This window comes from Zootoca vivipara, chromosome 1 (genome assembly GCF_965207765.1).
Source record: "Zootoca vivipara chromosome 1, rZooViv2.hap1.1, whole genome shotgun sequence".
Classification (NCBI taxonomy): Eukaryota; Metazoa; Chordata; class Lepidosauria; order Squamata; family Lacertidae; genus Zootoca; species Zootoca vivipara.
In genome coordinates this window covers 10,071,230-10,098,262 of record NC_142582.1, presented here as the reverse complement: position 1 = coordinate 10,098,262, position 27,033 = coordinate 10,071,230, and the positions used below count along the sequence as shown (strand labels likewise).

General features: G+C 44.0%; 1 protein-coding gene and 2 non-coding genes across 3 annotated transcripts; all 3 read left to right on the top strand.

Annotated features, from left to right (window-relative positions):
- Positions 1-26,071, top strand: NOP58 (NOP58 ribonucleoprotein). Its single transcript, XM_035137419.3, has 15 exons — positions 1-166; positions 1,720-1,796; positions 3,463-3,515; positions 4,128-4,252; positions 5,324-5,460; positions 5,911-5,975; positions 8,428-8,562; positions 9,559-9,704; positions 12,850-12,976; positions 13,917-14,080; positions 16,016-16,150; positions 17,623-17,684; positions 20,610-20,752; positions 24,261-24,400; positions 25,670-26,071. The coding sequence occupies exons 1-15, from the start codon at positions 122-124 to the stop codon at positions 25,727-25,729; spliced, it is 1,614 nt and encodes a 537-aa protein (XP_034993310.1). The 5' UTR covers positions 1-121; the 3' UTR covers positions 25,730-26,071.
- LOC118075541 (small nucleolar RNA SNORD11B) lies at positions 10,009-10,096 on the top strand. The gene has a single exon (XR_004691397.1). It is a non-coding gene; the product is annotated as a small nucleolar RNA SNORD11B (small nucleolar RNA).
- LOC118075525 (small nucleolar RNA SNORD11) lies at positions 13,113-13,198 on the top strand. The gene has a single exon (XR_004691395.2). It is a non-coding gene; the product is annotated as a small nucleolar RNA SNORD11 (small nucleolar RNA).
- Positions 26,072-27,033: the final 962 nt, after the last annotated feature.

The following is a 27,033-nucleotide window of genomic DNA, read 5'->3' as shown; positions in this document are numbered from 1 at the left end:
TCGTGGTCCATGCGCCTAGGAGTTCGCGGGCTCCCGCGCTGGGTTTTTGCTTTGCTCGCCCGCCTTCGCTTGGAAAGAGCTGCGTTTGCAGGAGGCGCCCCGGCTTCGTCCCGCTGCCGCCATGCTGGTTTTATTCGAGACCGCGGCTGGATACGCCATTTTCAAGGTGATCTGAGGGCGCAACACGTGTCGAGTAGGGTTCCCACGTGGCTGCTGCTAGCGGGAGATTGGAGGCTGCTGGCGGGGCGGAGAGGGGTGGGGGTAGTTGGTGCACTCGGTTTATACGTTCACTAGCAAAAAGTCGAGAAATAGTTTTGGAACAGGGAGGATAAACGTGGGGAGACCCCATCCTCCCTTATAGCGGACCCGGTTTCTTTCCCTGCCCCAACCCAACCTTTTTCTGGGGGACTGGCAGCTTTTCCCGCTAAGCTTAAAACTTGTAAGCCTTCCTGGGGAATCATGCTGTACAGACACTTTCAAGGGTTCAAAAGGCTTCTCTCGCATTATAGAACCGTACAGTTGGAAGGGACCATGAGGGTCATCTAGTCCAACTCCCTCCAACGCAGGAATGTGGGGCTCGAACCCACGACCCTGACATTAAGCGTCTACCGACTGAGCAGTCTATTTGGTAGCGATCCTTAGAATAAGCCTGTGAGGTAGCCTCCTCCATCCTGGCGCCCTCTGAAGTGTTTTGCACTGCAGCTCCCAGCCGTGTTGCATGGGGGTGTTGGGAGACGTAGTCCAAAACATCTGAAGGACACCAGGGATTGGGCCGGGGGGGGGTTGCTGTTACATCGGATTTAGGTAGGGAGAGGGAGAGAGATAATTGGTTAAGGCTGGGGACTTCCTAGTTCACAGCTCTTGCAAGCTCTTCCCATTGTTTCTACAGGGGTACCTCCGGTTGCGAACGGGATCCGTTCCGGAGTCCTGTTTGCTACGTGAAAAGCCCGCAACCTGAAGACCATATCTGCGCATGTGCACAGCGCGATTTGGCGCTTATGCGCAAAGCGCAATTTAGCGCTACTGCACATGTGCAAGCGGTGAAACCCGGATGTAACCCTTTCCGGTACTTCCGGGTCACCGCGGGACACAACCTGAAAAAAACGTAACATAAAGCGGACATAACATGAGGCATGACTGTACATTGCACCCATTTTCGCCAAGACGAAGGGACTGTATTATTTTGCACATTGGAGTCTACTGTGTTTAGGATTTTGCTGGTGATCTAGTGTTGATACAAGCAAGCTTCATGTGTTCACTGAAACAGTGTTCTTGGTTCTGGGCAATGCAGAGAAGGAAAGTGAGTCTTTAGGGTTAAGTTCTATACATCTTTAGTTAAAAGTCCTGCCTTTACTTCTGAGTAAAGATGCATAGAATTAGACTGCATGGAACATGATTAATTTTGCACTCGTGACAGACATCTTGATTCAGCTATCAAAGACCACAGGCTTTTCCCTCTAGTTGTGAAGCAGCATGTAAGTTTACTAAATACTTTAAAAACATGGTATCTCATACTTGCAACTAGATTTTTCTCTTAATAAAAATGAAGCTTGGGGAAAATGCCACTGGTTAGAGATGTGGCAGAGAGTTGGTGTGGTGGAATGGCTTTTTTCTACATCGGACTCGGAGAGATGTTTTGTGCATTTCATCTTGATTACATAGCAAGATTGAATCTTGTCAATTTTGTGTGTATTTAGTCTTACTCCTTATCTGTCATAGGTTCTGGATGAGAAGAAACTCCAAGAAATTGATACCTTATGGAAAGAATTTGAAACTCCTGAAAAAGCAAATAAAGTGTAAGTAACTTTCTCAAGTAACTTACTATTTCAATCCAATATAGAGTACAGTGGTACCTCAGGTTAAGTACTTAATTGGTTCTGGAAGTCCGTACGTAACCTGAAGCAAACTTTCCAATTGAAAGTAATGGAAAGTGGATTAATCCGTTCCAGATGGGTCCGCAGAGTACTTAAATTGAAAGTACTCAACCTGAAGCGTACTTAACCCGAGGCATGACTGTACCCCTTCATCTCTCTGCTCACATAGGAATCACTGTTTTTTACCTAGCACCAGTCCTTGGATTATTTTGTACCCACAACTCCCCCTTAGAGCTATAAATCTGCTAACCTTCATCCTCCAGGAGCCTTGGAGTGGAAAGGCTTGCAAATAATTTTTGAATGGGGTTAATCTCACTCAGAAGTGAGGTTTAGCTACAACCATGAAACAGAATGTGTCAATAATCTTAGGCCTCACCATTTGGCCTGCCAGGTCATTTTGGGCAAACCATGGCCACCTGCCCTACAGCTGACATCATATATTAAATCAGTTGTGGGGCAAGTAAAATCACCTCTGGGGCACAAAGAGTTTTGCAGGCACTGGCTCCCTTGGCCAATAATGCGAGATGAGTGCGCAACCCCAGAGTCGGTCACGACTGGACCTAATGGTCAGGGGTACTTTTACCTTTACCTTTATGATAAAAATAGTAACAAATGATAGTCGCTTCCATAAAACCTGAAAAGTTCATCATAAATAAATATATTTTAAAAAATACATACTTTGTATACTTGTAATAACACAAGAAAATATATTTGAGGGCAGGGTCCTACATAATCAGAACATGATGCATGGATTGTCGTTCACAAAAGCTCATGCCATAATAAATGCGTTAAGTCTTTAAAGTCCCCCAGACTCTTACTGTTTTTCAAATGAGTCGGGGCACATGTCAACCACAGCTGTTTCCCCCCCGTAGTTCGAAACAGAAATTGGGTAAGCTCAACTGCAGAGTTGACAGCCTTCAAGCACCTTAAGAACTGGATGAAACCTGTAGAAGCCCTTTCCCCTGGATCCAACCCACTCCTTCCTTTTGAGTAAACCAGCTCTTTCTCTCTCTGAGGAGCCAGCATGCAGGGCTGCACACACCCTCCCCACGTGGAAGGGTACCCCACTCCCTCGCCTCTTGCTTCTCCTCCTTCAGAGAGAGAGAGAGAGAGAATCCGTGCGCGCTGGCTCCTCGAGAGAAAGGGTTGTTTGGGGGGGAGAGAGAGAGCGACAGAGATAGACAAGAAACCATCACATGATCTACAAGTCAATCCCGATTTACCTATTGGACAATGCTGCCCTAGTGCATCTGAAGGGGCCGGAATATGAAATAATTTAGGATAATAAATTTGATCTTGTTGGAGTCAGAAACAACGAGGCAAGGCTAGATATAGCGTACTTAATAACAGTCTTTTTTGTCATTGTTCTAGAATAGTTATCTAGCAAGCCTTAAATATCTGTGGTTTAGTACCGTAGTAGGAAGCTATTTGTCAGTCAGACTTTAGGTTCTGTTTTTCTGTCCGGTAGGTTAATCTGATTGGTCACTGCAGACTTTTCATTTTTCAGGTTTCTTGTGTTTTAGAAGTTGGTAGCAGATACTCAGTTCCCCATGATGCTTATAAAAACTGTTTGGTATATTTTATTTAGAGTGAAACTGAAACACTTTGAGAAGTTTCAAGACACAACAGAAGCTCTTGCAGGTAACCGGGGGTTATAATATATCCCTTCCTTTCTTTGGTGGCTGGCTGATCTGTTCCTGGCAAGCCTGGAACCATTAGCTGTGAGAGTGGGTGACTTTAGTGTGTTTTAAAACTTAATATTACTTATTAAGTCCACTTGTTAATGCAAGTTATTTGTGGCACATCAGCAGTTGGTGGTAGGAAAGGACTAATTTTCATGTAGCTTCTGAAAATGTCCTTCCCTTCCCTTCTCCAGTCGAATACCTCTTTATAAACCCAGGCAAATTAATGTAATCAATATGGTGTGCCTCTGTGCTAGTCACCCAGACAGTGCCAAAAGAAATGATGAGCAGATTTGCCTGCATCTGAATGCATTAGCTCAGTGACCTCAGTAGGATTTTATAGCAGATTGCAGCCTTAGAATTTGAGGGAGTAAAAACTAGCTTCCTGCTGTCACTGATGCTTCATTCGTAGAACTGAATCCCCAATTTTTGGTCACTGCCACAGAGACAACAGATAAAGTTTGCTGGGTGGCCAGTATTAGTACATATTTTGTTCCATTATGAACTTTGCCAGGCTGGGAATGTTAGACAATCTGCAGGCTTTTTTCAATGATGTACTTTCTCCTTTAAGCATCCACTGCTCTGGTGGAAGGCAAGATTAACAAGAACTTAAAGAAAATCTTAAAGAAGATAGTAGCCAAAGATGCACATGAACAGTTGGCCGTAGCAGATGCCAAACTGGGAGGTGTAATAAAGGTAAGTTCTGGTTTTTATATGCCCTGGCAATGTGGTGTTCAGATGAGGTGGTGTTCTCAAGGCCTGTGCTAGTCTTCTTTATAGTTCCAGAACAGTGAGTTAGTGCTGCATATCTTCCCTGTCCCGGGCTCTGATTCAACCTTTTCACTGCATCCAGAAATGATGTGTGCTTAATGTAAATTACTGTTGATGCTTGTTTTGTTGGTACTGATATTCTGGGACCATGCTTTTTGCTGACTTCATGATTATTATGATTAAACACGGATTACAGAGTACTAACATTTCCTAAGGTCTGCATAGAGATTAAAAACCAAGGCAGTCCTTGCCTTTAGACTTGGATTCTAGTATAACCATTACCAAATTAAAAATACAATTACAAATCAGTTTGAATATTTAATGCTTCAAGCATAAATCCACAGATATGCCGTGGACTGCCTGAATTAAGCTCACCAGTTTGGGAACCCCTGTTTTAATAGACATGATACAGAAGGAAAAGGTGTGGGGTGGAAGAGGAAAACAAGTGAATTCAAGTACAGTCGTACCTTGGAAGTCCGTCCAACTTCCAGAAGGTTTGGAAACCAAAGCACGGCTTCTGATTGGCTGCAGGAAGCTCCTGCAGCCAATTGGAAGCCGTGGAAGCCCTGTCGGACATTTGGCTTCCAAAAATAGTTCGCAAACCCGAACAGTCACTTCTGGGGTTGTGGCAATCAGGATCCAAAACATTCGAGAACTAAGCTGTTCGAAAACCAAGGTACGACTGTACTAGTTCTAAATAAGCTTTATTGATAATGCCCTGAATTAAAGTAATAGATTTGTTAGGGCCACATTTTTCTGGATTTTTGGGTGCTATCTCCTGTGTCTTGTACTATCAGTTGGTTGCCAATTTGCTTAAATAAAAATGCTCACGTGGTTATTTCACTTCTAGGAACTGCAAGATAGCCCTGCTTGTGGGTTAGTGTTGGGCTACCTTACCTTTCTTAGCTTCTGTTGCTGTTCAACAGTAAACAAATTTGTTGTTGCAATAATATCAAAATAGGGATCACCCTTTTTTTTCCTCCCCTCCTCCTGCAGGAGAAACTGAACTTAAGTTGCCTGTACAGCCCCATGGTTACTGAACTGATGAGAGGCATCCGTTCTCAAATGGAAGGGCTGATCACTGGCCTTCCGTCACGGGAGATGGCAGCTATGTGTTTAGGCCTGGCACACAGGTAATACAGACGTCTTGCCAGCCCCGACTTGTTCGTTTCTATGCTCTGTATAACTTTCCCCCTGAGGATACCGCTTTCTGCGAAGTGGAATGGCAAGCTTCGGCCCCAGCATCTACTTACAGCACAGTCTCGTACATGTTAAATTGTGTAAGTTAGTCCTGCTCTGATTTCTGCTGGGTTTCTTCCAACTTGCTGAAACGCTTGTGCCTGTAGGGAGTAATATGAGGAGCAAACCCGGAAAGCCGCTTTTCGCAGCTCTCTGCCTTAGACTTCTTACCTGTAAAAACAAAAGCCAGTAAATAAAAAGGGAATGGATTAATCACTGCACTGTCAGCAATTAATTGCAGTCACTAGTAATGCCTTTATTATTATTAATTCAGGGGGAAGGGGGAAAATCTGTGTGCCATGTGCATTATTGTATATAATATTTATATCCATGTCTGTTTTCAGCCTCTCCCGATACAAGCTGAAGTTCAGCCCAGACAAAGTTGATACAATGATTGTCCAAGCAATTTGTGAGTACAGTTGGAAGTTAAATGTGTCTGCCATCAGCTTTTGAGTTCTTAATACAGTCGTATCTTGGAAGTCGAACAGCTTAGTTCTCAAACATTTTGCCCCCCGAATGCCGCAAACCCAGAAGTGAGTGTTCCGGTTTGTGGACTATTTTTAGAAGCCAAATGTCCAATGGGGCTTCTGATTGGCTGCAGGAAGCCGTGCTTTGGTTTCCGAACATTTTGGAAGTCGAACGGACTTCCGGAACGGATTCCGTTCAACTTCCAAGGTACGACTGTACCAGTAGCCACAAACATTCTGCTACCTAGTTTGCCTCTGTAGAGTGTATTTTTGTTTTGTTCTGTCAACCCTTCTGAAGGATCAGGAGCCAAGCCTATCTTGGAGCTGGGAACAAGAACCAGTCACGATGGCTCTCAGTTACTCCCATTTTCCTCCATAACTCAGGGTGATGTCAGAGTCAAGATGAGGGAGATTCAGGGCCAGTGATTAGCATAAATTTGGGCTAGCTACGTGGGTCAGCAAAACATTTAAATGCTTTCTATTTGCGCAAAAGGTTTTTTGTTGTGACGGCAAAGGCAAATACAGTTTTTCTCATCGAGTTTTTAGAGAGGCTTATGTGATCCCACCCCCATGCTGTGTCAGATGATTGCTGGAAATCTGACCAAATCAGTCTGTTAAAATAACAGCTGTAAGTGAGAGGCAAACCTTCAATAGCCAGAGAAGGATTCTGCTTCTAGTTCAGGGGTCGGCAACGTGTGGCCCATGGGCCAGATGCCGCCCACGAAGACCGTTTTACTGGTCCTCAAGCTGCCCCTGAACCAAGCCGCCCACTTGGCAGGTCCCCCACCCGCTGCGCTAAACCGGTGCGGGGACTCGCCAAGCGGCACCAGAAATCGCGCAGATGCAGGAAATTGCATCTGCACATGCACAGATACTGGAAATTGCGTCTGCGCATGTCCAGATGCCGGAAATTGCTTCTGTGCAGGCACGATTTTCGGCATCTGGGCATGCGCAAAAGCAATCTCCACTGCCGTGGACATGTGCATATGTGATTTCCAGCGTCACGCTGCACCAGTCTGGCCCACGGGCAATCTCTGTGGGATTGATCCAGCCCATGGCCAGTAAACCTTGCCAACCCCTGTTCTAGATATTGTAACCACTGCCCTATGGGCTTTTCTTTCCGAGGATGAGATGACTGTGTGAGTTAGAAACAACTTCTCATTGTCAATTGAAGGAAGCTAGGGAATTGGGCTGAGGGCTGCGTTTATTTATTTGTTATACTGTATAATTCAGTGATAAGTATTTCATCAAACTACAATTTGTGTGGCTGCCAGTAGGTGGTGGTGGTGGTTGGGGAAACGTGATGGGGAAGGTCCTTGTGGTTTCTTCAAGGTCTAAGGCAGGCATGGCCAAACTACAACTCCCATCATCCCTAGCTAACAGGCCAGTGGTCAGGGATGATGGGAATTATAGTTCCAAAACATCTGGAGGGCCAAGTTTGGCCATGCCTAGTCTAAGGGGAGGGAGTGTTTTTGGTGAAGGGTGAGCTGGATGGGGTAAGTGAGCAAAGTTAGCAGGTGCGGCAGCCCCAGATAGTGATATTATTAATTAATAAAAATATTTATTATGCACCACTGACAAATGGGTGTGGGTGTTGTTTTTTCCATGTGTGGGAAATAGGAAACAGATAAATGGGTATTTTCTAACAGTGATGGTAACTTTTTGCACTGTTCCTCCAGCTGGTATTCGGAGTGACTTGTATAAATGGCTACTACACCATTGTTGTTTTTTATGGGTGCAAGTGTCGCAAGATTTCTGGATTTCCTCTTGTTCATGAGTCACTTTCAACTACAATTGAACTTAACTCTGGTTTAAAGATGAATGTGCAATCTGCTAGTGCATAGAGCTAAAATCACAAACACTTTTCTCCCCTCCTCCTCCCCCTTTGCCACTGTTCTGCTAGGAACTAAGCCCAGGCATCCCTAAACTTCGGCCCTCCAGATGTTTTGGACTACAATTCCCATCTTCCCCAACCACTGGTCTTGTTAGCTAGGGATCATGGGAGTTGTAGGCCAAAACATCTGGAGGGCCGCAGTTTGGGGATGCCTGAACTCAGCCATGGTTCCTACTTAGCATTATATCTGAATTCGGGTCATGCTTTGTTCCTCGGCAAACAAGTCATGAGTTATAAACTGGGAGCAAACTTTGGTTACAGCTCGGGATTTGAAAAGAAGCAAGCCATGAGCTCAGGTTGGGGCATAACTCTAAGCCAAACCATAGCTTAGTTCCCAGCAGAAGAGAAGTGTGGTTTTAGTCCTGAGCATTTTTAAACTCTGGTTTAATGTGATGTGGAAACCAGGCCAGTACGTTTCGTCTCTGAAATTCTAGGGTAGCTCAAGGTCTAGTTTCTAAATGAAACTAAGCTCAAGTGTCTTTTGTGTTTGTCTACCACAGCTCTCCTTGATGACTTGGACAAAGAACTGAATAACTATATAATGCGCTGTCGAGAATGGTATGGCTGGCACTTCCCTGAATTGGGCAAAATCATCACAGATAATCTAACCTACTGTAAATGTGTGCGGAAAATTGGTGAGTAGTGCTGGGCTCCTTAGATAAAAGGTGCCATCCATCATCACACCAGCAGACGCAGTGGGACTTGCCTTCCTCTCCTCCGAGCTGCAGTCCCCACACATCTCCCCAGCCTTCCAGAGCAGATTTCGGGAGTGAACGGGGGGCTGCAGGAGGGAGGAGATAAAACAGAGGTGTGTTGTGCAAACGGGGACACCACAGTTGGATATCGGCCACATTGTGGCGTATTCACTGCCGTTGAAATTGTACATTACATCCTTTTTATGCTAGGGATCCACAATGCACAACATCAGTTACTGCAATGTGTTATACATTGGGCTGCCTCTGAAGACGGTTGAAAACTTCACCTAGTGTAGAATTCAGCGGTCAGGTTGCTCACCGGAGCAAGAAGGTTTGAGCATATTACACCAATTCTGGTCCAACTGCACTGGCTACCGGTTAGTTTCCGGGCCCAATTCAAAGTGCTGGTGTTGACCTATAAAGCCTTAAATGGCTCAGGGCCGCAAAACCTCAAGGACCGCCTCTTTCCATATGAACCTACCCGGATGCTGAGATCATCTTCTGAGGGCCTCCTTCGTGCACCTCAAGAGATCTGTCACAGCTGATTATGACTTTCAAGTGCCCATCTGCTTCCCTGTTTGATTTTCTGCAAACCTGTGACACCATGTTTATAGAGAAGTTCATGGCAAGTTGAGATAAGACAGGCATCCGTTATCTGTGCTTTCCAGAACCTATTGAAGACTGTTTTGTTTCGACAAGCTTTTGCAGCTGAATGGAAAGGGCTCTGCCGTAGCTTTTTGTCTTGTCACGTTTTTAAATCGTATCTTCAGGGTTTTGTTTTTTAATTTTTTTAAAAAACTATTTCCCCCTTACGTTGTAAGTCATCTTGGCACATATGTATAAGGCTGTTCATAAGCGAATAAATGTTTAATGTTTTAACACGTGGCTTCTGTCGCCGCTTGCCATTCATTCCAACTCCCTTATTTTGCTTCCCAGGAGACAGAAAAAACTTTGCCTGTTCTGACCTGTCTGAGGCCCTGCCTGAGGAGGTGGAGGAGGAGGTGAAAGCAGCTGCAGAAATCTCCATGGGGACTGAAGTCTCAGAGGAAGACATCAGCAACATACAGCATCTCTGTGACCAGGTGATGATGACGTAGTTTTGTCAGAAGTTTGTTTCATTGGCATGTTTGCATTATGGATTTACTACTCTGAAATTCACTTAGGGAGGATGGATGGATAAATGGATTTGGAATTTGCAGTTGCATAGCTGTTCTTAAATGAAAACAGTGATTTAAATCAAAGCCTATACCCTCAATCAATCTGCAGCCTGTGTAAAAGCCCTACTTCCTTCAGTTGAGCTTAATTCTGTTTTAAATCTAAAGTGATCCAGCCTAAATGGCAGTAGATCCTAAAGCAATTTTGGAAAGCCTTTCAGGCCAACGTTCTTGATGGCAGTGATGATTTCCATGTTGATGCTTTCCCTGATGTGTAAACCATGAGGGTCGCACAGTCACTACCTCTTCTGATGCCATCTCGAACAGCTAAATTAAAGACATTAAAGTCAGCATAATGTGAACAGTTCTTCTGAGACTTGCAGCAGAAGCATTGCCGCAACTTAGATTCAGATACCAAAATATTTCCCTTCCGCTTCTGTATTGCCAAGGTGGCAAATCTGCTTTCCCTTTAAGCATGCCAAAGTACCATCAACCCATTATACCTTCCTATCTTAAGTCCCTAAGTTGAAGGACTGTTGGCAAGAACTGGCTGGAGGCTGGACGAATGCTAACCTTCCTGAGTTGGGCGTAGGACTTCCTGTTGTGGCCAAATGCATCAGATAAGCAGATGTCCTGGCTCGGTTATGGATTTCTCGCGGAGTGCCTTCTCACCAGTACCAGTGGAGGGGGGAGGCCTCACCCACGCAAACACTTTGTAGAGTTCTCACCATTAAACTGGGACTGTCCACTGTTTTTAAAATCAGGGTGGATTTGATTTAAATCACTAGTCAATAAATCTCTTTTTTAACAGAAAGACTCACTCTTGCTGGTATAATCTTAATATTTGCTTTTTTATATATATCATCTTTATTCATTTTATAGATAGAATACAAAATGCAAAAAGAAAAAAGAAAAATGACAGGCACAGAAAAAGCATAAAAAGCAAAAAGCAAACAAACAACAACAAAAAAGAATCAAAAAACAAATAATAATAATAATCTATGTCTTATATCCTCATCAATTCATTTGGACTCCCCCGATTCTCCCCTCATTGGTTTCTTATTTCAATTCTTTACAAAACAGTTTTCACAACATATCAATTATTTTAAAATCTATTAGAATTTCCTTTCTAATTATCCTCTTTAAATTTTAATAACTAATAACTCAATTTTAATATACATACAATTCTAATTAATAATTCCCCAACTTAAGTTTTTGTCAGAAATGAAATTCCCTTTTTTAAAGAATTCATTCTCCCCCCCCTTCCCCTGGACCCAGATTACCCAGAAATTTCAGCGAATTCCATAATTTATGCCAGTGTCGGACTTTCCCATGCAATCCAGCCTATAAACACAAAATTATAACTTTTATCCCACACCTACCCTTTCCGCAAGCTTCCAATCATATTTTTTGAAACCCACCTCTTATTACTTCCCCCCACCCTTCTTCCATTCTTTTTCCCCAGCGATTTCCCTGCCCACCCTCTCTCACTGGGTGTGCAGAAAAACCCTCTGGATCACCATTGAGGAGTTCTTTTTTTAAAAAATAATCTTAATATTTACAACCTGATGCAAGGTTTCATTTTTGGAATAATAAATTTTCAGAGTAGTTTTTACAGTTATATCAAAAATTGCTGATTTAGTTATACAATTAGAAATGCATAGATAATTGTGAAATTATTGTGAGGTTTAATAAGTTAACTATATATTTGGACAACTTTTCTGTACTTTACTAGAAGGAGAAAAATAATCATTTCTTTAATAACAATTTAAACAATTTATTTAACTAAAACAATACCATTATAGCATATGTATCCATGTTGGTTAACTGATGTGGTTAAACGATTAAAACAACAACAACAACACACACCTTAGACTGAGTTTTAGCACACATGAGAAACTTAAAACAAATCCTTATTTCCTGATGAATAGCATTTGGACTATAATGTAACTTAAATAGAAAACTGTCTTTAGAAAGATTTTCCCTCCAAAAGCATTTTATTTTAAGAATCAAATTTAAATTTAAAAAAATCTGATTTATTATTATTATTATTATTATTATTATTATTATTATTATTATTTTAAATCATTGATTTTTGTATACCCTGTTCAGGTGATGTTGACATACATACTTTATTCAGGCCCCAGAGCTCAACTGGGTGATTATCTGTTCTTTTAATATATGTATGTGTATGTATATATATATATTTGGAGCATGCTGTTGATGAGAAAATTCTGCACATGCCTGAAGACATTGTGTGTCACAATATGGCTAGCTGTCAGAGTGACATGGGAATCCTGCAAACTATCTACACATCTCTTAAGTTTTTCAGAGAGGAGTGCTATGCTATTTTAAGTCCTGAAACTGCTAAACTGTAGCCCCCCTCATCCTGGACCATTGCCCATCCTGGCTAGGGCTAATACAAGCAGGCATTAAAAAAGTGTCTGACTGGCAAATCGCGCGTTGCTTACTCCTCCTCTAAATAGCTAGGACCATCTCACCTTAGGAACGTCCGACTCCCATATAATTCTGCCCAGTAGTTAAAATTAAGGTTCAGGTGTTTGTTCATCTTGTCTGTAGGTGGGGTTCTTAAAAGCCTCTCTCGGGTTTTTAGTGTACGGTTTTGACATGTGTTAAATATTCAGCATAGAATTTTATGAGAGGCTTTTAACATATTAAGCAGTGAAATCCAAACTCTTTTATAGAAGGATAATAAATAATAAAAGGCAATATATCAAAAGAATAATATATAAAAAAGAAAATATAAAATACAATATTCATGTTTCTCATAAAACACAAGTATATATATCTATGTAGAACCCTGTTTCCCCCCCAGAAATTGGTTTAATGTGGACTCAAATTGCTAGATTTAAATAAATAAATAAAGTTCACGTTTTATGCACTGCTTTGTAGAATTTCTTTCAGAAAAACGATGTTTCTTTGAAAAATGCTTGGAAGGAAAACTCGGGCTGCCACTCAAATGTCTGTAAATCATCTTCGCCAGGTTTTCTTCCTTGAATTCCTTTAGCGGCTCCCCTTTGCAGGCCTTGACCGTCCTTGTTTCATATTCCAGGTAATCGAGATATCAGACTATCGAGCACAACTGTACGATTATCTGAAAAACAGAATGATGGCCATTGCGCCTAACCTCACAGTCATGGTGGGAGAGCTGGTGGGAGCAAGACTCATCGCTCACGCAGGTAAGCTTCACGCAATCGGTGTGTGTGTGTTGTGCTTAACTGTCTTTGCAACATTCGAAAGGACACGAGTCCATTGACCAAGACCGGCTTTGTGAACCAAGAGCCTTTTGGTGTCTGCGAAATAGAAGCCTAGAAGGAGTCAGTGATGATTTTGTCCTGAAGTTTGCTTGATTTCATCTTGAAACATGAAGGCAACTCTAGTCACTACCTCTTCTGAGACACCTTCTGGGCTCTGCTTTAGTTCCTTCTCCTCGGCTGCCTCCCCCGAATAAAACACAACGAATGCCTCATTTATTGGTATCCTTTTGCAAGGCAGATGAACTTGGGTTGAATTATGTTACTGCCAATTGCCAGATTATGTATCGGCTTCTATGGCACAGGTAGCTAACCTGTGGCACTGTAGATTATGTTGGACTGCATGCAACTTCCATCATCCTTGGCAGTAGGCTATCCATGCCTGGGGCAAACATGATGGAAGTCCAACAAGTCAAGGGGCATTGGTTTGCCACCATCTCTCTTCTGCACGATTGTCTTTCAGAGGCTGGTGTTTACATTATTATTATATTTATACATACATACATTCCCTGCCCATGTGGGATAAAACAAGATAAAACATCAACATTAAAAGATTCCCTAAACAGGGCTGCCTTCCGATGTCTTCTAAAAGTTAGATAGTTGTTTATTTCCTTGACATCTGATGGGAGGCCGTTCCACAGGGCGGGGCCACTACCGAGAAGGCCCTCTGCCTGGTTCCCTGTAACCTCACTTCTCACTGTGAGGGAACCGCCAGAAGGCCCTTGGCGCTGGACCTCAGGTTGAACGATGGGGGTGGAAACGCTCCTTCAGGTATATAAAGCTTGAAACTTGGTTCTTTTGCCCGAGTCCTCTTTCGAAGGCTTCTAATTCTTGCAAACTCCTGTTGCATCTTTTCTTAACGCAGGCTCTCTCTTGAACCTGGCTAAGCACCCGGCGTCAACGGTTCAGATCCTGGGAGCCGAAAAGGCACTCTTCAGGGCACTGAAGACTAAACGCGACACACCCAAGTTTGGTCTGATTTATCACGCTTCTCTTGTGGGGCAGACAACAGCCAAGAACAAAGGAAAGGTGAGATGCTCTAACCTACATGTTTCTTTGTGATTCCTGGCGTCCTGCATTTACAGGTAACTAAGGAACCAAGACATTTGACTTTGTCTCTAGTAAGGCTTCATTGTTAGTCCAAATTTGGAATTTTCCAGAATTCTGGGGTGACACCCCTCTCCAAACCCTCTCTGCCTTGTAGCTTTTTTATACAGTGGTACCTCTACTTACAAATTTAATGCGTTCCAAACGCACATTCGTAAGTCAAAAAAATTTGTAAGTCGAATCCCATAGGAATGCATTGGGAGAAAAAATTCGTAAGTCGAAGCAACCCTATCTAAAAATTTGTAAGAAAAAATCTTATCTAAACCGCATCCAAGATGGCGGACGGAGCTCCGTTCGTAAGTAGAAACATTCGTAAGTAGAGTTATTCGTAAGTAGAGGCACCACTGTATTATTAGAAGCAAAAGAAGAGAGAGAACCTGAAAATGGTGCTGAAGTATTATAAATAGTAACAATAAACACCCTAGTTGTTTCAATTTCATGATAGCCTTCTCATGAATTGAGTTCCCCTCCTTGCTTATATGGAAGTCCATAGACTAGCTTGTTTAATCTTTCTTTTCATATATATGTTTATGGGTGTGGGTGTGCTTGTTGTTCTTTTATCTGTTCCCGTAGCAATAGACCGCATTTATCTGTGTATAAGACGATGTTTTTTGGTTTAAAAAAATTGGGGCTCATTTTATACACAGATGGTTCTAGCTCGGATCACGGGTTGTGGTTTGCCAACTCAGACCAAAAAAAGCATAACAACTTTTAGGACGATCACCCCCCAAAACAGCTCAAGAATGTTCAGCTGCCGATCATCCCTGGACATGGCGAGCGAGGAGAACCTGGTTGGCTCTGGCTGAGCTCACCCAGCGGCGGGGCCCTGCGAGCCGAAGATGGCACTTGCTCAGTAGCTATCATTGTTCGGTGGCTACAGCAGCCCCGGGCATAAAAACTTGCATAAACTTGCTTGCATAAAAACCCACCACTACTCCAAGTGCTGCTGCTGCTGCCACTGCTGCTCTCATCAACCAGCCACCGTGTTTTTGGCAACCCTAGTTTAATAATAATAATAATAATAATAATAATAATAATAATACATATAAAAAAATATTTATACCCCGCTCTCCTCGGCCAGAACCAGGCTCAGGGCAGCTAACATCAATAAAATTACAAAAAAACATAAAAGAAAAAGAAAAAATGGTTAATTAAAATAGGGGTTAAAATACAATTTAAAATGCAGCCTCTTTTTAATAGTAGCCCATAAATCGAAACCATAAGGGGAGGGAAACATAAGGGTCTCAGACTGAGTCCAAAGGCCAGGCAGAACAGCTCCATCTTGCAGGCCCTGCGGAAAGATGTCAGATCCCGCAGGGCCCTGGTCTCTTGGGACGGAGCGTTCCACCAAGTCGGGGCCAGTACTGAAAAGGCCCTGGCCCTAGTTGAGACCAATCTAACCATCTTGCAGCTCAGAACCTCCAAAGTGTTGTTATTTGTGGACCTTAAAGCCCTCTGCGGGGCATACCCATAGGTACTGATTAAGAAATACTGATTTCTTAAATTAGGGTTCAAAAAAATAGAGGTACATAAGGGCGCCCTATGGTATTCCTATTCTGATTTATGATTTATAAATATTTCAGTGAAGGAAAAACAATGAATTACTCCATTTAGTAGTGGTTAAAATTATGTATTTGTTTTGAAATACTAGGCTTTCGCTGTTATAAAAGCAGCTTGTTATTTTCAACAAAGGAAACCCTTGTGAACATTCATCCTTTGTTGCCTTAAACTATGAGCAGAAGTTCCCTTTGTACTAACCTGTGTTGGCATGACTTTGGAGCACCATGGGCAAAGTCAACTGCCAGCTTGGTTTCATTGTGGGGGTGTTTAATTTTTTTAAAAAAAAATTCCTTCCAGATCTCACGAATGCTGGCAGCGAAAACAGCCTTGACTATCCGTTACGATGCTCTCGGAGACTCGAGCAGTGCTGAGATGGGAGCGGAAAACAGGCTGAAAGTAGAGACAAGGCTACGGCACTTGGAGGAGAAAGGGGTGAGCCTGCAAAAAACATGGAAAGACAATTTTTTATTTTATTTTATTATTTCAATATCGCCCTATAAGGTCTCTGTGTGGTTCACATAAAGGATGCTTTCCGGTGGTGACGGCAGTTCACTCGCTTTGCTTAAAGTACTTTATAGAGTCTAGTGATGAAGCTGGAAGGTGTGCAGAGGAGGGCAACCAAGGCTATCCGATCTGGAAACCGAGCCTTATGAGGAACGGTTGAAGGAGCTGAGTATGTTTAGCCTGAAAAAGAGGAGTCCAAGAGAGGAGATATGACAGCCATCCTCAAATATCTCAAGGGCATTCACACGGAAGAGGGAACAAGCTTGTTTTCTCCTGCTCTGGAGGGTAGGACTCGAAACAATGGAAAGGAGATTCCAACTAGACGTCACAAAAAGCTTTCTGACAGTAAGAGCTGTTTGACAGTCTCCCTCCAGAGGTTGTGGACTCCTTGGAGGTTTTAAGCAGGGGGTGGGTGGCCATCTGTCAATGAGTTTTCCTGCATTGCTGGGGTTTGGACTAGATGTCCCTTGGGCTCCCTCCCAGCTCTACCATTCTGTTGAGACATCAGTTGACACATTGGCAGTAAAGGCAGAGAATGGGGTCCACCTCCAGCTATTTGCCTGCATTCCCATTCCAGACCACCTTTTATTCCATGGATCTCTGCGGATTATGAGCTTGGCTCTTCCTTTGCAACACAGCTCAAACTCAAGCTGCATTATGAAGGAAAAAAATGGGTCATCTAGCATCAGGTGGGTGACACCCACCCACCTGTCAAAAGATGACCCACCTGTGGGAGTGGGAAGCTCAGAATCCAGAATAGGAGAAACATTAGGCTTTGGAGAACTGCTGAAAGCGTGTGGGGTGGGAATTGCAACAAGAGAAGGAAGGAAAGAGGGCCTTGCTAGATCTTGGCTTGCTTCATTAACACAGCAAGGAATCTGGAGTTTGGAAACGTCAAAGCACTGAACTTTTTGTTCTGCACATACCAGACGGCTGTGGTTGACTCTCGACATGCTCAGTCCTCATCCACGCTGTTTCTTAATTCCCTTTTCTTCTGGGACATGGAACTGGTGTCCCGCAAGAAGGCATGGAAATCCTAGAATTTGCTGTTAACTGCCCAGCGGAAGGAGATCCAAATAGTTCAGCCCAGCCTTCCAGATGTTTTTGGACTACAACATTATCAGCCTTAGCCAGACTGGCCCTACCTATAATGATGGGGTTGGGGAGAGTTGTTGTCCCGAACATCTGGAGAACATCAGGCTTGCGGAGGCTGTTTTAGCCCAGCCTGTGCTTCCTCCGTGAGGGACGAGCCATGGTTACCCTGTTATTAGGAGTAGTTCGCTCCAGCCTGCTTTTTCTTACGAGAACATGTGTTCAGCTTTAATTCTTCTTAGAGATGTTGTGCCAACATTTTACCATCAGTCATTTGTTCTTCATAGCTGTGCCTTTCTCCCCCTCAGATAAGACGGATAAGTGGCACAGGAAAAGCCTTGGCCAGGGCAGACAAATATCAACACAAGAGGTTGGTAGTTGTATGTTTTGTTTCGTTTTTCTTTTGCTGCCCAAATGCTTGGGCTTTTAAGTTTGCTGGACTGGCTCCTACACTGGTGGAAACAGTTTCAGTATTCTCAGCGCTGCCTTGCTTGCTGCAAACTGTGTCTCAGGCTGCATGTTTGCCTCAGTGCTTGTTCTCTTCTTTTTTTCCTTACCTCTGCGGTGGCATTTTAGTTTAATACAGATTAATAATAAAACCTTTGTGCATTATGAGCTGAAGGAGTCCAGATGCCAGCCCAGAGTGGATCTAACACCACTTGTTCCCTAATACAGTAGTACCTTGGTACCATTCTGTTTTTTTTTTTATATATAAATACTTTATTGATTTTAAAATAGATATAAAACAAAACGTCCAACTGAAGTACATACCAAAAAAATATACAGTTAAACATTCATATTAATTTCAAGCATTTCAACCTGACTTATGCGTTTTCTTCTTCACATCTTCTTTACAATTTGACTTCCCCTTCTCCTCCTCCCTGGCTTCAGGTTTATTTACTTTCCACTACTTACACGTGCCTTCTTCCTGGGAGTTCTACAAGATATTTGTTTTTAGCCCAAGCTCTTTAACATATATTCCAATTCCCCCCCCCCCCAATTATTTTTAAAAATTTTATTCAAACCACCCCTTATTGAATTTGTCAATTTGGCCAATTCTATATAACTGATTATTTTTTCTTGCCAGTCTCTTGGTACCATTCTGGAAGTCCGTTCCAAAACCAAGGCACGCTTTCCCATAGAAAGTAATGCAAAGCGGATTAATCCGTTCCAGACTTTAAAAAACAACTTCTAAAACAGCAATTTGACATGAATTTTACTATCTAAGGAGACCATTGATCCATAAAATGAAAGTAATAATGTAGTGTACTCTAAATTAAATAAAACAGTATTGTAGATGATTAAAAAATTTTTTTACCTGCACTGATTATAGTCATTGTTTGGATGGGGAGCTTTCATCCATTTCCGCAGTCACACAATCAATCAGTAGCTGAACTGGGATCAACACAGTCACAAAAACAAATTAACTGAAAAAGCCTCAAAACAAGAAAAAACACAAAATAAATAGCAAAAACGAAAGCACCAAATATAAGCTCTAAATGTCACCTCAGAACACGGCAATTGGGAACGGAAGGCTTGAATTACAGTGGGGGGGGGACGCAAATTGGCAGCGCAACAGGAAACACGGGGACGCAAATTATCAGAGCAACAGGAAACACGACGGGGGGGTTTCCAAACTGAGAATGTTCGGCTTCCGAAAAAAGGTTCGAAAGTCAGAACACCTACTTCCAGTTTTGCAGCGTTTGGATTCCAAGTTGAGCTGGTCAAAAACCAAGATACCGCTGTCATTTGTGAGATCCAAGTAGCACATGCAACGCTGTATCTCCTGCCTACCAAGCCCTTGCAGCTGCTTGGTGAACCCCCAAAGTTTGCTCTGGAGCAGGGGTTCACAATCTGTGGGGCACATGTTAATCCTGAATTGGAGCATTGTTCCTTGACCCATTCCTCTCCTCCCACTTTGCAACCTCTAATGTAAGGGCGCTCTGGGTAAGGACTGTGCCGCTTCTGTGTTTTGTATTCTTTCTCCGGCACCCCTGTGGGGCTCAGGAGCCCAGTTAGGTCCCCCCCCCTTGCCTGCAGAGCTGGCAGCCTCTCACCCTTTTTCAAACACCCTCCCTTGTGGAGTGTTCCCTCAGCCTCCCCTCTCCTGGGAAGTCCTCCGAGCACCCCGAGGTGCCGCCTCACCCATAGGGGCCTAGGAAGAGGATGACCCCAGACTTCACGGCCTGATGGAGACTGGCTGAAGGAGAATGTGAGGTTTCCATCTTACCTTGGGAGATAGCTCATCTTTGGTGCCAGGCTCTCAGCTCTCAGGCAGGCACCACACACAGCAAACTCATGAAAGGCTGCCTCAGGAACTAAAAAAAAATAGGCTAAAATATACATTTTTAAAGAAACCGGAAGCTCTTTTTTTGTTAGGCATTTTAACGCCAAGTATTCCAAAATAAAAGAAAAGAGTGTTTCTTTACGCAACAACAGTAGCCAGAATGTTAATAGCAAAATATTGGAAAAATGAGTCGACACCAACAAAAGATGAATGGCAACTAAAGTTGTGCAAGTGCCTATAGCCAAGATGACAGAACCAATAAGAAATCACTCAGGAGACCAGGTTAAAAAAGAATGGGATTGCTTTAAAAATTATCTACAAAATATGGTTCCAATAACAACTCTTGGTTGTGCCTAGACATAAGGGAAATTTCGTGCTTTTTAAAAATAATTTAATATAGATTACTTAAATGTAAGAAGTGTAGAAGCTGCAGAGTTAGAAGGAAGTAAAAAAAAAATAAGGGACTCAAACCAGTTTAGAGGAACAGAAAGAATGTGACTGTAAGGGAAAGAGAGAAAGAAAAGCAGAAATATGAAGGTAACTTCTTTCTGGGAACTTTATGTATAGAATATTCAAATTATAGTTTGCACTCCTTAAATGATTTTGTGTATTGGACAAAAAAAATTTTTCCTTTCTGTTTTCTTTTTGGATCGTTGTCATTGATTGTTTTTCTATTTGCAAAATACTAAAGCATTTTAAAATTAACCAGCACCAGAGGCACAATTCGCCTGGGGACCTTGTAGCCAGGGCCACTGAAACAAACAACCACACAAGCCTTGGGGAGGCAGAGATGCAAGAGGGCATCAGAGGAGGGAGGGAAGGAAAGAGGGACAGAGATCGGCGATGCCCACGGTACCCCCAGCCATCCTTCAAGACATCCCACGGTCCGCTGGTTGAAAACCAGTGCCCAAAGACATTCAGGCTAGGAAAAGATGGGCATGTTCTCGTGCTTTTCCCTCACATATTTTTTTAAAAAAAACCAAAATAAAACTCCTTTTGTCGTTCAAGTGAAGTGAAGACATACGACCCTTCTGGGGAATCGACGCTTCCTCTGGTCCCAGGAAAGCGCAAACGTGAATTGGAAGACGAGGAGGAGACGACGACAGCAGGCCCAGGAAAAGCAAAGAAGGCTAAAATAGTAGAAATCAAAGGTTAGTTGCCGTGCCTCTGGGATCTTAGTTGCGTCTGAAGTCACTTGATCGGCTTCCACCTCCTTTGTGCAAATGTACTTTTGTAAAATTGTTTCCCTGTTGGACTTGCCACTATGCTTTCTTTGTATAGCCTGAAACAAATTAGATGGGCTTCCCGGTCTGCTTGAAAGCCTCCGCAAATCATCTACCATTCTGCTGCTTCCAAACTTCTGGGAAGAGTGCCTGACATTTTGTAGCCAAAGCAACGAGAGCCACATAAAGGACGTTTTTTCCCCTGTGGAGCTGGTGTTGGTGGGAAGATCAATCAAGTTTGGAGAAAAACAAAAACTCCTTCTGAGGTTAAGGCCCTAAAGTGGGGGGGGGGGGAGAGAGAGAGAGAAGTGCCTTCCAAACAACCCAAAGGAAACTCAGTGGAATAGAGGAACGATAGAACAGAATAGGAGGAAGAGAGACAAGAATCAAATACAGTCGTACCTTGGTTGTCGAACGCCTTGGTCCTCAGATGTTTTGGCTGTCAAACGCCGCAAACCCAGAAGTGAGTGTTCCGGTTTGCAAACGTTCTTTGGAATTTGGAACATCTGACAGGGTTTCCACAGCTTCTGATTGGCTGCAGGAGCTTCCTGCAGCCAATCGGAAGCCGCACTTTGGTTTCCGAATGTTTTGGAAGCCGAATGGACTTCCGGAACGGATTCCGTTCGACTTCCGAGGTACGACTGTAGAGGAATCAAAATAATTCATTGTCAGTTGTGCACAACAGTCTTCCCCCACCCCTCGATCAAAATGGAGGGGGGGAGGGCTTACTCTTCTCTCCCTGCAAAAAATACCCCCAGGACTGGGCACGTTCAGTGGGCAAGGAACGTGATGGGCTGGCTTCACTTGCAGAAATGAATTGCCACATTTTCATTTTAATTGGTGGTGGCCTCTTTTGGGCTGGGTTTGCCAATCGTCTGCTGCAGTGTTTCGATGCTCCCCTCCCCTCCCCCCCTCCCTGCTACCATTATTACTGTCCACTGGATGTTAATAGCACAGCTCACTAGAGAGGAAATGAGATTCACATGCTTGTGAGCGTGGAGCTAAAGCTTGAGACGCATTGCTTTTTGTTGTTGAGCTTTTAGGCTCAAAGCCAGCCCAAACACTATAATAATAATAATAATAATAATAATAATAATAATAATAATAATAATAATAATAATAATATAATAATAATAATAATTTATTATTTATACCCCCACCCATCTGGATGGGTTTCCCCAGCCACTCTGGGCGGCTTCCAACAGAAAAATGAAATAAAATAATCGATTAAACATTAAAAGCCTCCCTAAACAGGGCTGCCTTCAGATGTCTTCTAAAAATCTGGTAGCTGTTTTTCTCTTTGACGTCTGATGGGAGGACGTTCCACAGGGCGGGTGCCACTACCGAGAAGGCCCTCTGCCTGGTTCCCTGCAACTTGGCTTCTCGCAACGAGGGAACCGCCAGAAGGCCCTCGGTACTGGACCTCAGTGTCTGGGCAGAACGATGGGGGTGGAGACGCTCCTTCAGGTATACTGGTCCGAGGCCATTTAGTGGCTGCATGTAGATGTTAAAAAGCATGGGGGAGAGGACAGAACCCTGAGGCACCCCACAAGTGAGAGCCCTGGGGTCCGAACACTCATCCCCCACCACCACTTTCTGAACACGACCCAGGAGGAAGGAGCGGAACCACTGCATGACAGTGTCCCCAGCTCCCAACCACTCTCAATGGCTGGCTGGCTAGATTGCTACAAGAGGCAATGGAGGAAAAGGCTCCTAGCCCTTCAGGAGCTTGCGAAGAAGAAAAGTCATCCATCTAATCTTGAGTTTTCTCATTTAGAACTCTGTTAAGGAACAGCCACCCTGCATCTCGGCTTGCCGTGCAGTCACTCTCGTTGATAACCACATATCTGGAGTGACTGCACGCAAAGCAGGAGGGCAGGATACGTGCTTCTTAAGAGTTCCCCATGTCGGAACGAGTGCCAAGCCCCCACCCACCCACTGTCCTCTAAATCTCCACGGCAATGGTCTGTTCAGCTTCACAATTCTCCCTCTCTTGACAGATTGCCAAAGCCTGGGCCAGAAGTGCTGTCAGATCTCCTCCTGAGGCTTCAGTTTTTGCTGGCTGAAAACATCCTTCTCTAGCGGAGTTTTCTAGCTTTGGTATTCAGAATGCTGTGTGTTGCCTGCAGTCCTCCGGGCTAAAAGAGAAGGGTGTTTTCCATCCAAAGCCTCTTTATGCATAAGTGGGTCTAATAGAATAGGGGCAGTGTTTGTCAAAAGACAGAACGGTATAGTCCAAAATACTGTATACTAACTTAATTCTTATTTAAAGGTAAAGGGACCCCTGACCATTAGGTCAAGTCGTGACCGACTCTGGGGTTGCGCGCTCATCTCGCATTATTGGCCGAGGGAGCCGGCGTATAGCTTCCAGGTCATGTGGCCAGCATGACAAAGCCGCTTCTGGCAAACCAGAGCAGCACATGGAAACGCCGTTTACCTTCCCGCTGTAGCAGTTCCTATTTATCTACTTGCATTTTGATGTGCTTTCGAACTGCTAGGTTGGCAGGAGCTGGGACCAAGCAACGGAAGCTCACCCCGTCACAGGGATTCGAACCGCTGACCTTATGATCAGCAAGCCCTAGGCTCAGTGGTTTAGCCCACAGCGCCACCTGGGTCCCAATTTATATTGATACAATTCCTTCTTCAAATGGAGTCAGAGTTGAGTTGGGGGAACATAAGATTACGGTTTGAGCATATTACTGCGATCCTGGTCCGACTGCACTGGCTACCAGTTAGTTTCCGTGGTTCTCTTCCTCCTCCCCGTTTCATCCTCGCAACAACCCTGTGAGGTAGGGTAGGATAAGAGATAGTGACTGGCCCAAGATTACCCAGTAAGCTTTATGGCTGAAAGAAATCCATATCAGGTTTAGTACAATCTACACTGACTGGCAGTGGCTGTAAAGGATTTTAGGTGGGTCTCTCCCAGTCCTTCCTGGAAATCCTAGGGATTGAAGCTGGGACCCTTCGGCATGAAAGACAGATGCTCTTCTACTGAGCTTCAACCTTCCTAACGCTTGAATGCCGCTGTGATTTAAAACCTTTACCCAGAAAGGGATTTCAGTGCTTGAGGTTTCACACCTGATGGTTCATCTCTCCCCATATAAAGCAACCCTGACATCATCATCTGCCCCCTCCACGAGAGGTCCAGAGGGTGGCAACACAAGAACAGGGCCTTTTCTGCAGTGGCTCCCCGTTTGTGGAATGCTCTCCCCGGGGAGGTTCTGCTGACGCCTTCATTATACACCTTTAGGTGCCAGGCGAAAACTGTTCCGCTTCCAGGGGTTTGGCTGGGAGAGTGTCGTGGGAGAGTTTGTTTTTTGTTCTTTTAACACGCATTTTGTTTTGTTTTCATATCGTATGTTTATGTCGCGAACCTCCCTGAGATCTATGGAATAAGTATACAGTAATAAATAATAATAATCATTTTTCCCCATAGTGGAGGAAGAAGAGGAAGAACAGGAGGAACCTGTCAAGAAGAAGAAGAAGAAAAAGGAGAAAAAGACGAAAGCTCAGGAAGAAGCTGCTTGGGTAGAGGATGAGGAAGAAGAAGAACCATCAACTAGTATTTCAGTCGAGGTAAGATGCTTCAAGGGGACCCAGGTGGCGCTGTGGTTAAACCAATGAGCCTAGGGCTTGCCGATCAGAAGGTCGGCGGTTCGAATCCCTGTGACGGGGTGAGCTCCCGTTGCTTGGTCCCAGCTTCTGCCAACCTAGCAGTTCAAAAGCACGTCAAAGTGCAAGTAGATAAATAGGTACCGCTACAGCGGGAAGGTAAACGGCGTTTCCATGTGCTGCTCTGGTTTGCCAGAAGTGGCTTTGTCATGCTGGCCACATGACCTGGAAGAAGCTATACGCCGGCTCCCTCGGCCAATAATGCGAGATGAGCGCGCAACCCCAGAGTCGGTCACGACTGGACCTAATGGTCAGGGGTCCCTTTACCTTTACCTTTAAGATGCTTCAAATTGTCCAAGATGACATATGCTGCTGTAGTGTGCGTCAGCAGTGAAACCTTGTGGCAGCCGTACCTCCTAGTTCGTTTTGCCAGTCGCTTGTTGGAAGGTTGAATGAACATGGGCACACTAGGAATGCTTACTGTTTGAATTGCAGGAGTTAAAAACCCTGCATGATCTGGAATGTCAGAGCGTGAGGGGAAACGGCGCTTTTCCCAAATACCTTGATGTGCATCTGTCAGAATTGCGTGGAGCCCGCCCTCGCGGAAAAGACAATGGCCTGCTTATGTGCCCTGTAGCCGTGTCTTATTCCACAACCCTCCAACCTCTCGTTCTGTAGAGCCGTTCAAGGCTTTGATGAACCAGAGAGCTCTTGCTGGGGCAGAAACGACCCTCTTCAATCTTATGTGCGTCACAGACCGCATGCGTTGACATGCGTGCACTTGGCGTCGCATAGCAGCGGTCCAGTCCCAGCGGCGCAGTTCCGAGGAGGAGCTGTTCTAGGAAGCAGGTGTGGCCCACGCTGCTGAGTTTTGATTGGGGAGCATCTTGCCTCCATTTAAACTTCTCTGTATATTGAGGGAGAATGGCTTTGTTCTGCCGAGATGCTCAGAGATGAAAGCTTCTCTTCTCTTGCTGAGTGCTGTTGACTCATTTCATTAGGGTCATATCGATGGTAACCATGGATTCCTGCAGTTCTCGCGAGCCTCTCCGTCTAAAGAGATTAGCAGAAGAGTAGCAGAATAGAACCATACCTCCGCTGCTCACATCTCCCCTCAAGGGAAAAGATCCTTAGATGCAAATCAATCTTCCCCTCCCCTCCCAAATGCTAATTTTTAATTTTGTATATTTCATAATTGGGAGTAGAGGGTAACAAGGCTTATTCTTTTTCTAGACTTCAGAAAAGAAGAAGAAGAAGAAAAAGAAAATTAAAGAGGAGCCGGAAGATGATTAAGAAGAAGAAACCACAGTCTCCCTGGGGACGGCGTGTATGTGGTTTTGGGGACAGCTGCCCCTAGAACGTAATTTGCCCCACAATTAGGCAAGGCCGACAAATTCTTCCCACTTTATGTGGAGCAGATCTACACACACACACACACACACCATTCTCAATTATTTGGTCTAAACACCAAGTTTAACCTCTGCCCTGATGTTTCTTTGTAAGATTAACAGTAAGCTGCTTTGAGAATTTGCCTGTATCTAAAAAGCAATATTATACGTGTTTGAAAACAAGTAACATTTTCCAACAGCAGGACTCCTATATCTTCCTTCAGTATAAATTTTCAGAACATATGGACTCTGAGTCTGAAAAAAATACTACTTATCTCTCTCTGTCTGTGTGTGTGTGTGTGTGTGTGTGTGTGTGTGTGTGTACATGGATGTTTCTTTCCAATCAGCTGAAATTCTACTTACTTTTTTTAATTTCATGAAATATACTGAGGGGGAGCTTGGGGGTGAAATGGGAAGGCATCTAAAAAATAAGCCAGGATACAGTTCATACTTGGTTTGTGGTGGGAAAAAACCATCCACTGGGATTGGGTTAACACTTCCTAGCACTTGCGAAGGCAAGGATAGGAATAGCCAATTTCTGGAGTTCCACCTGGTTCTATAGACTTCTCCCCCTGATTATCTCCTGTCTGCCCAAGACTGAACTTTTCCTCACAGCAAACACCAGCACGCCACACTTCTTCACCAGATATCTTACAAGCCATGAGGAGGGAATGGACAGCCTTCACTCAACCTCACTGAAAGGGCTCTTGTGGTCCCCCCCCCCTTTCCATCCTTTTGCTTTCCAGGGTTTGGAGGGAAATCAGACAGAACAGCGGGGGGGGGAATGTGGCCCTCCAGATGTTGAACTACAACTCCCATGATCCCTGGCCATCTGCTAGGCTGGCTGGGGCTGATGGGAATTGGAGTCTCAGCAACTCCACCCCTGCAGATTGGTTGGGAGCCAAGTTGCTCCCCACCCTTTCTTCAGACGGAAGGAGCCAAGCCAAGCCTTCGCTCTTAAGCTTGCTCAGGAGACACAAAGGGGCAAGAACATTTCCCCAGAGTCTAAAATGTCTCCTGTGAGTGGTGGCGTACTCCAAGCACCACAGCCACCCTTTTACCAAAAAAATAATAATAAATACTGTTTCCAAGCAGCTGGTTTTCTTTCTTTGCAATTTGTAGTTTTAGATTCAGGAAATGGTGACTTAAGACAACAGACTTGAACACACGCTGCTGAATAATCTGGCGGAAATAAGACGCGCTTACGTC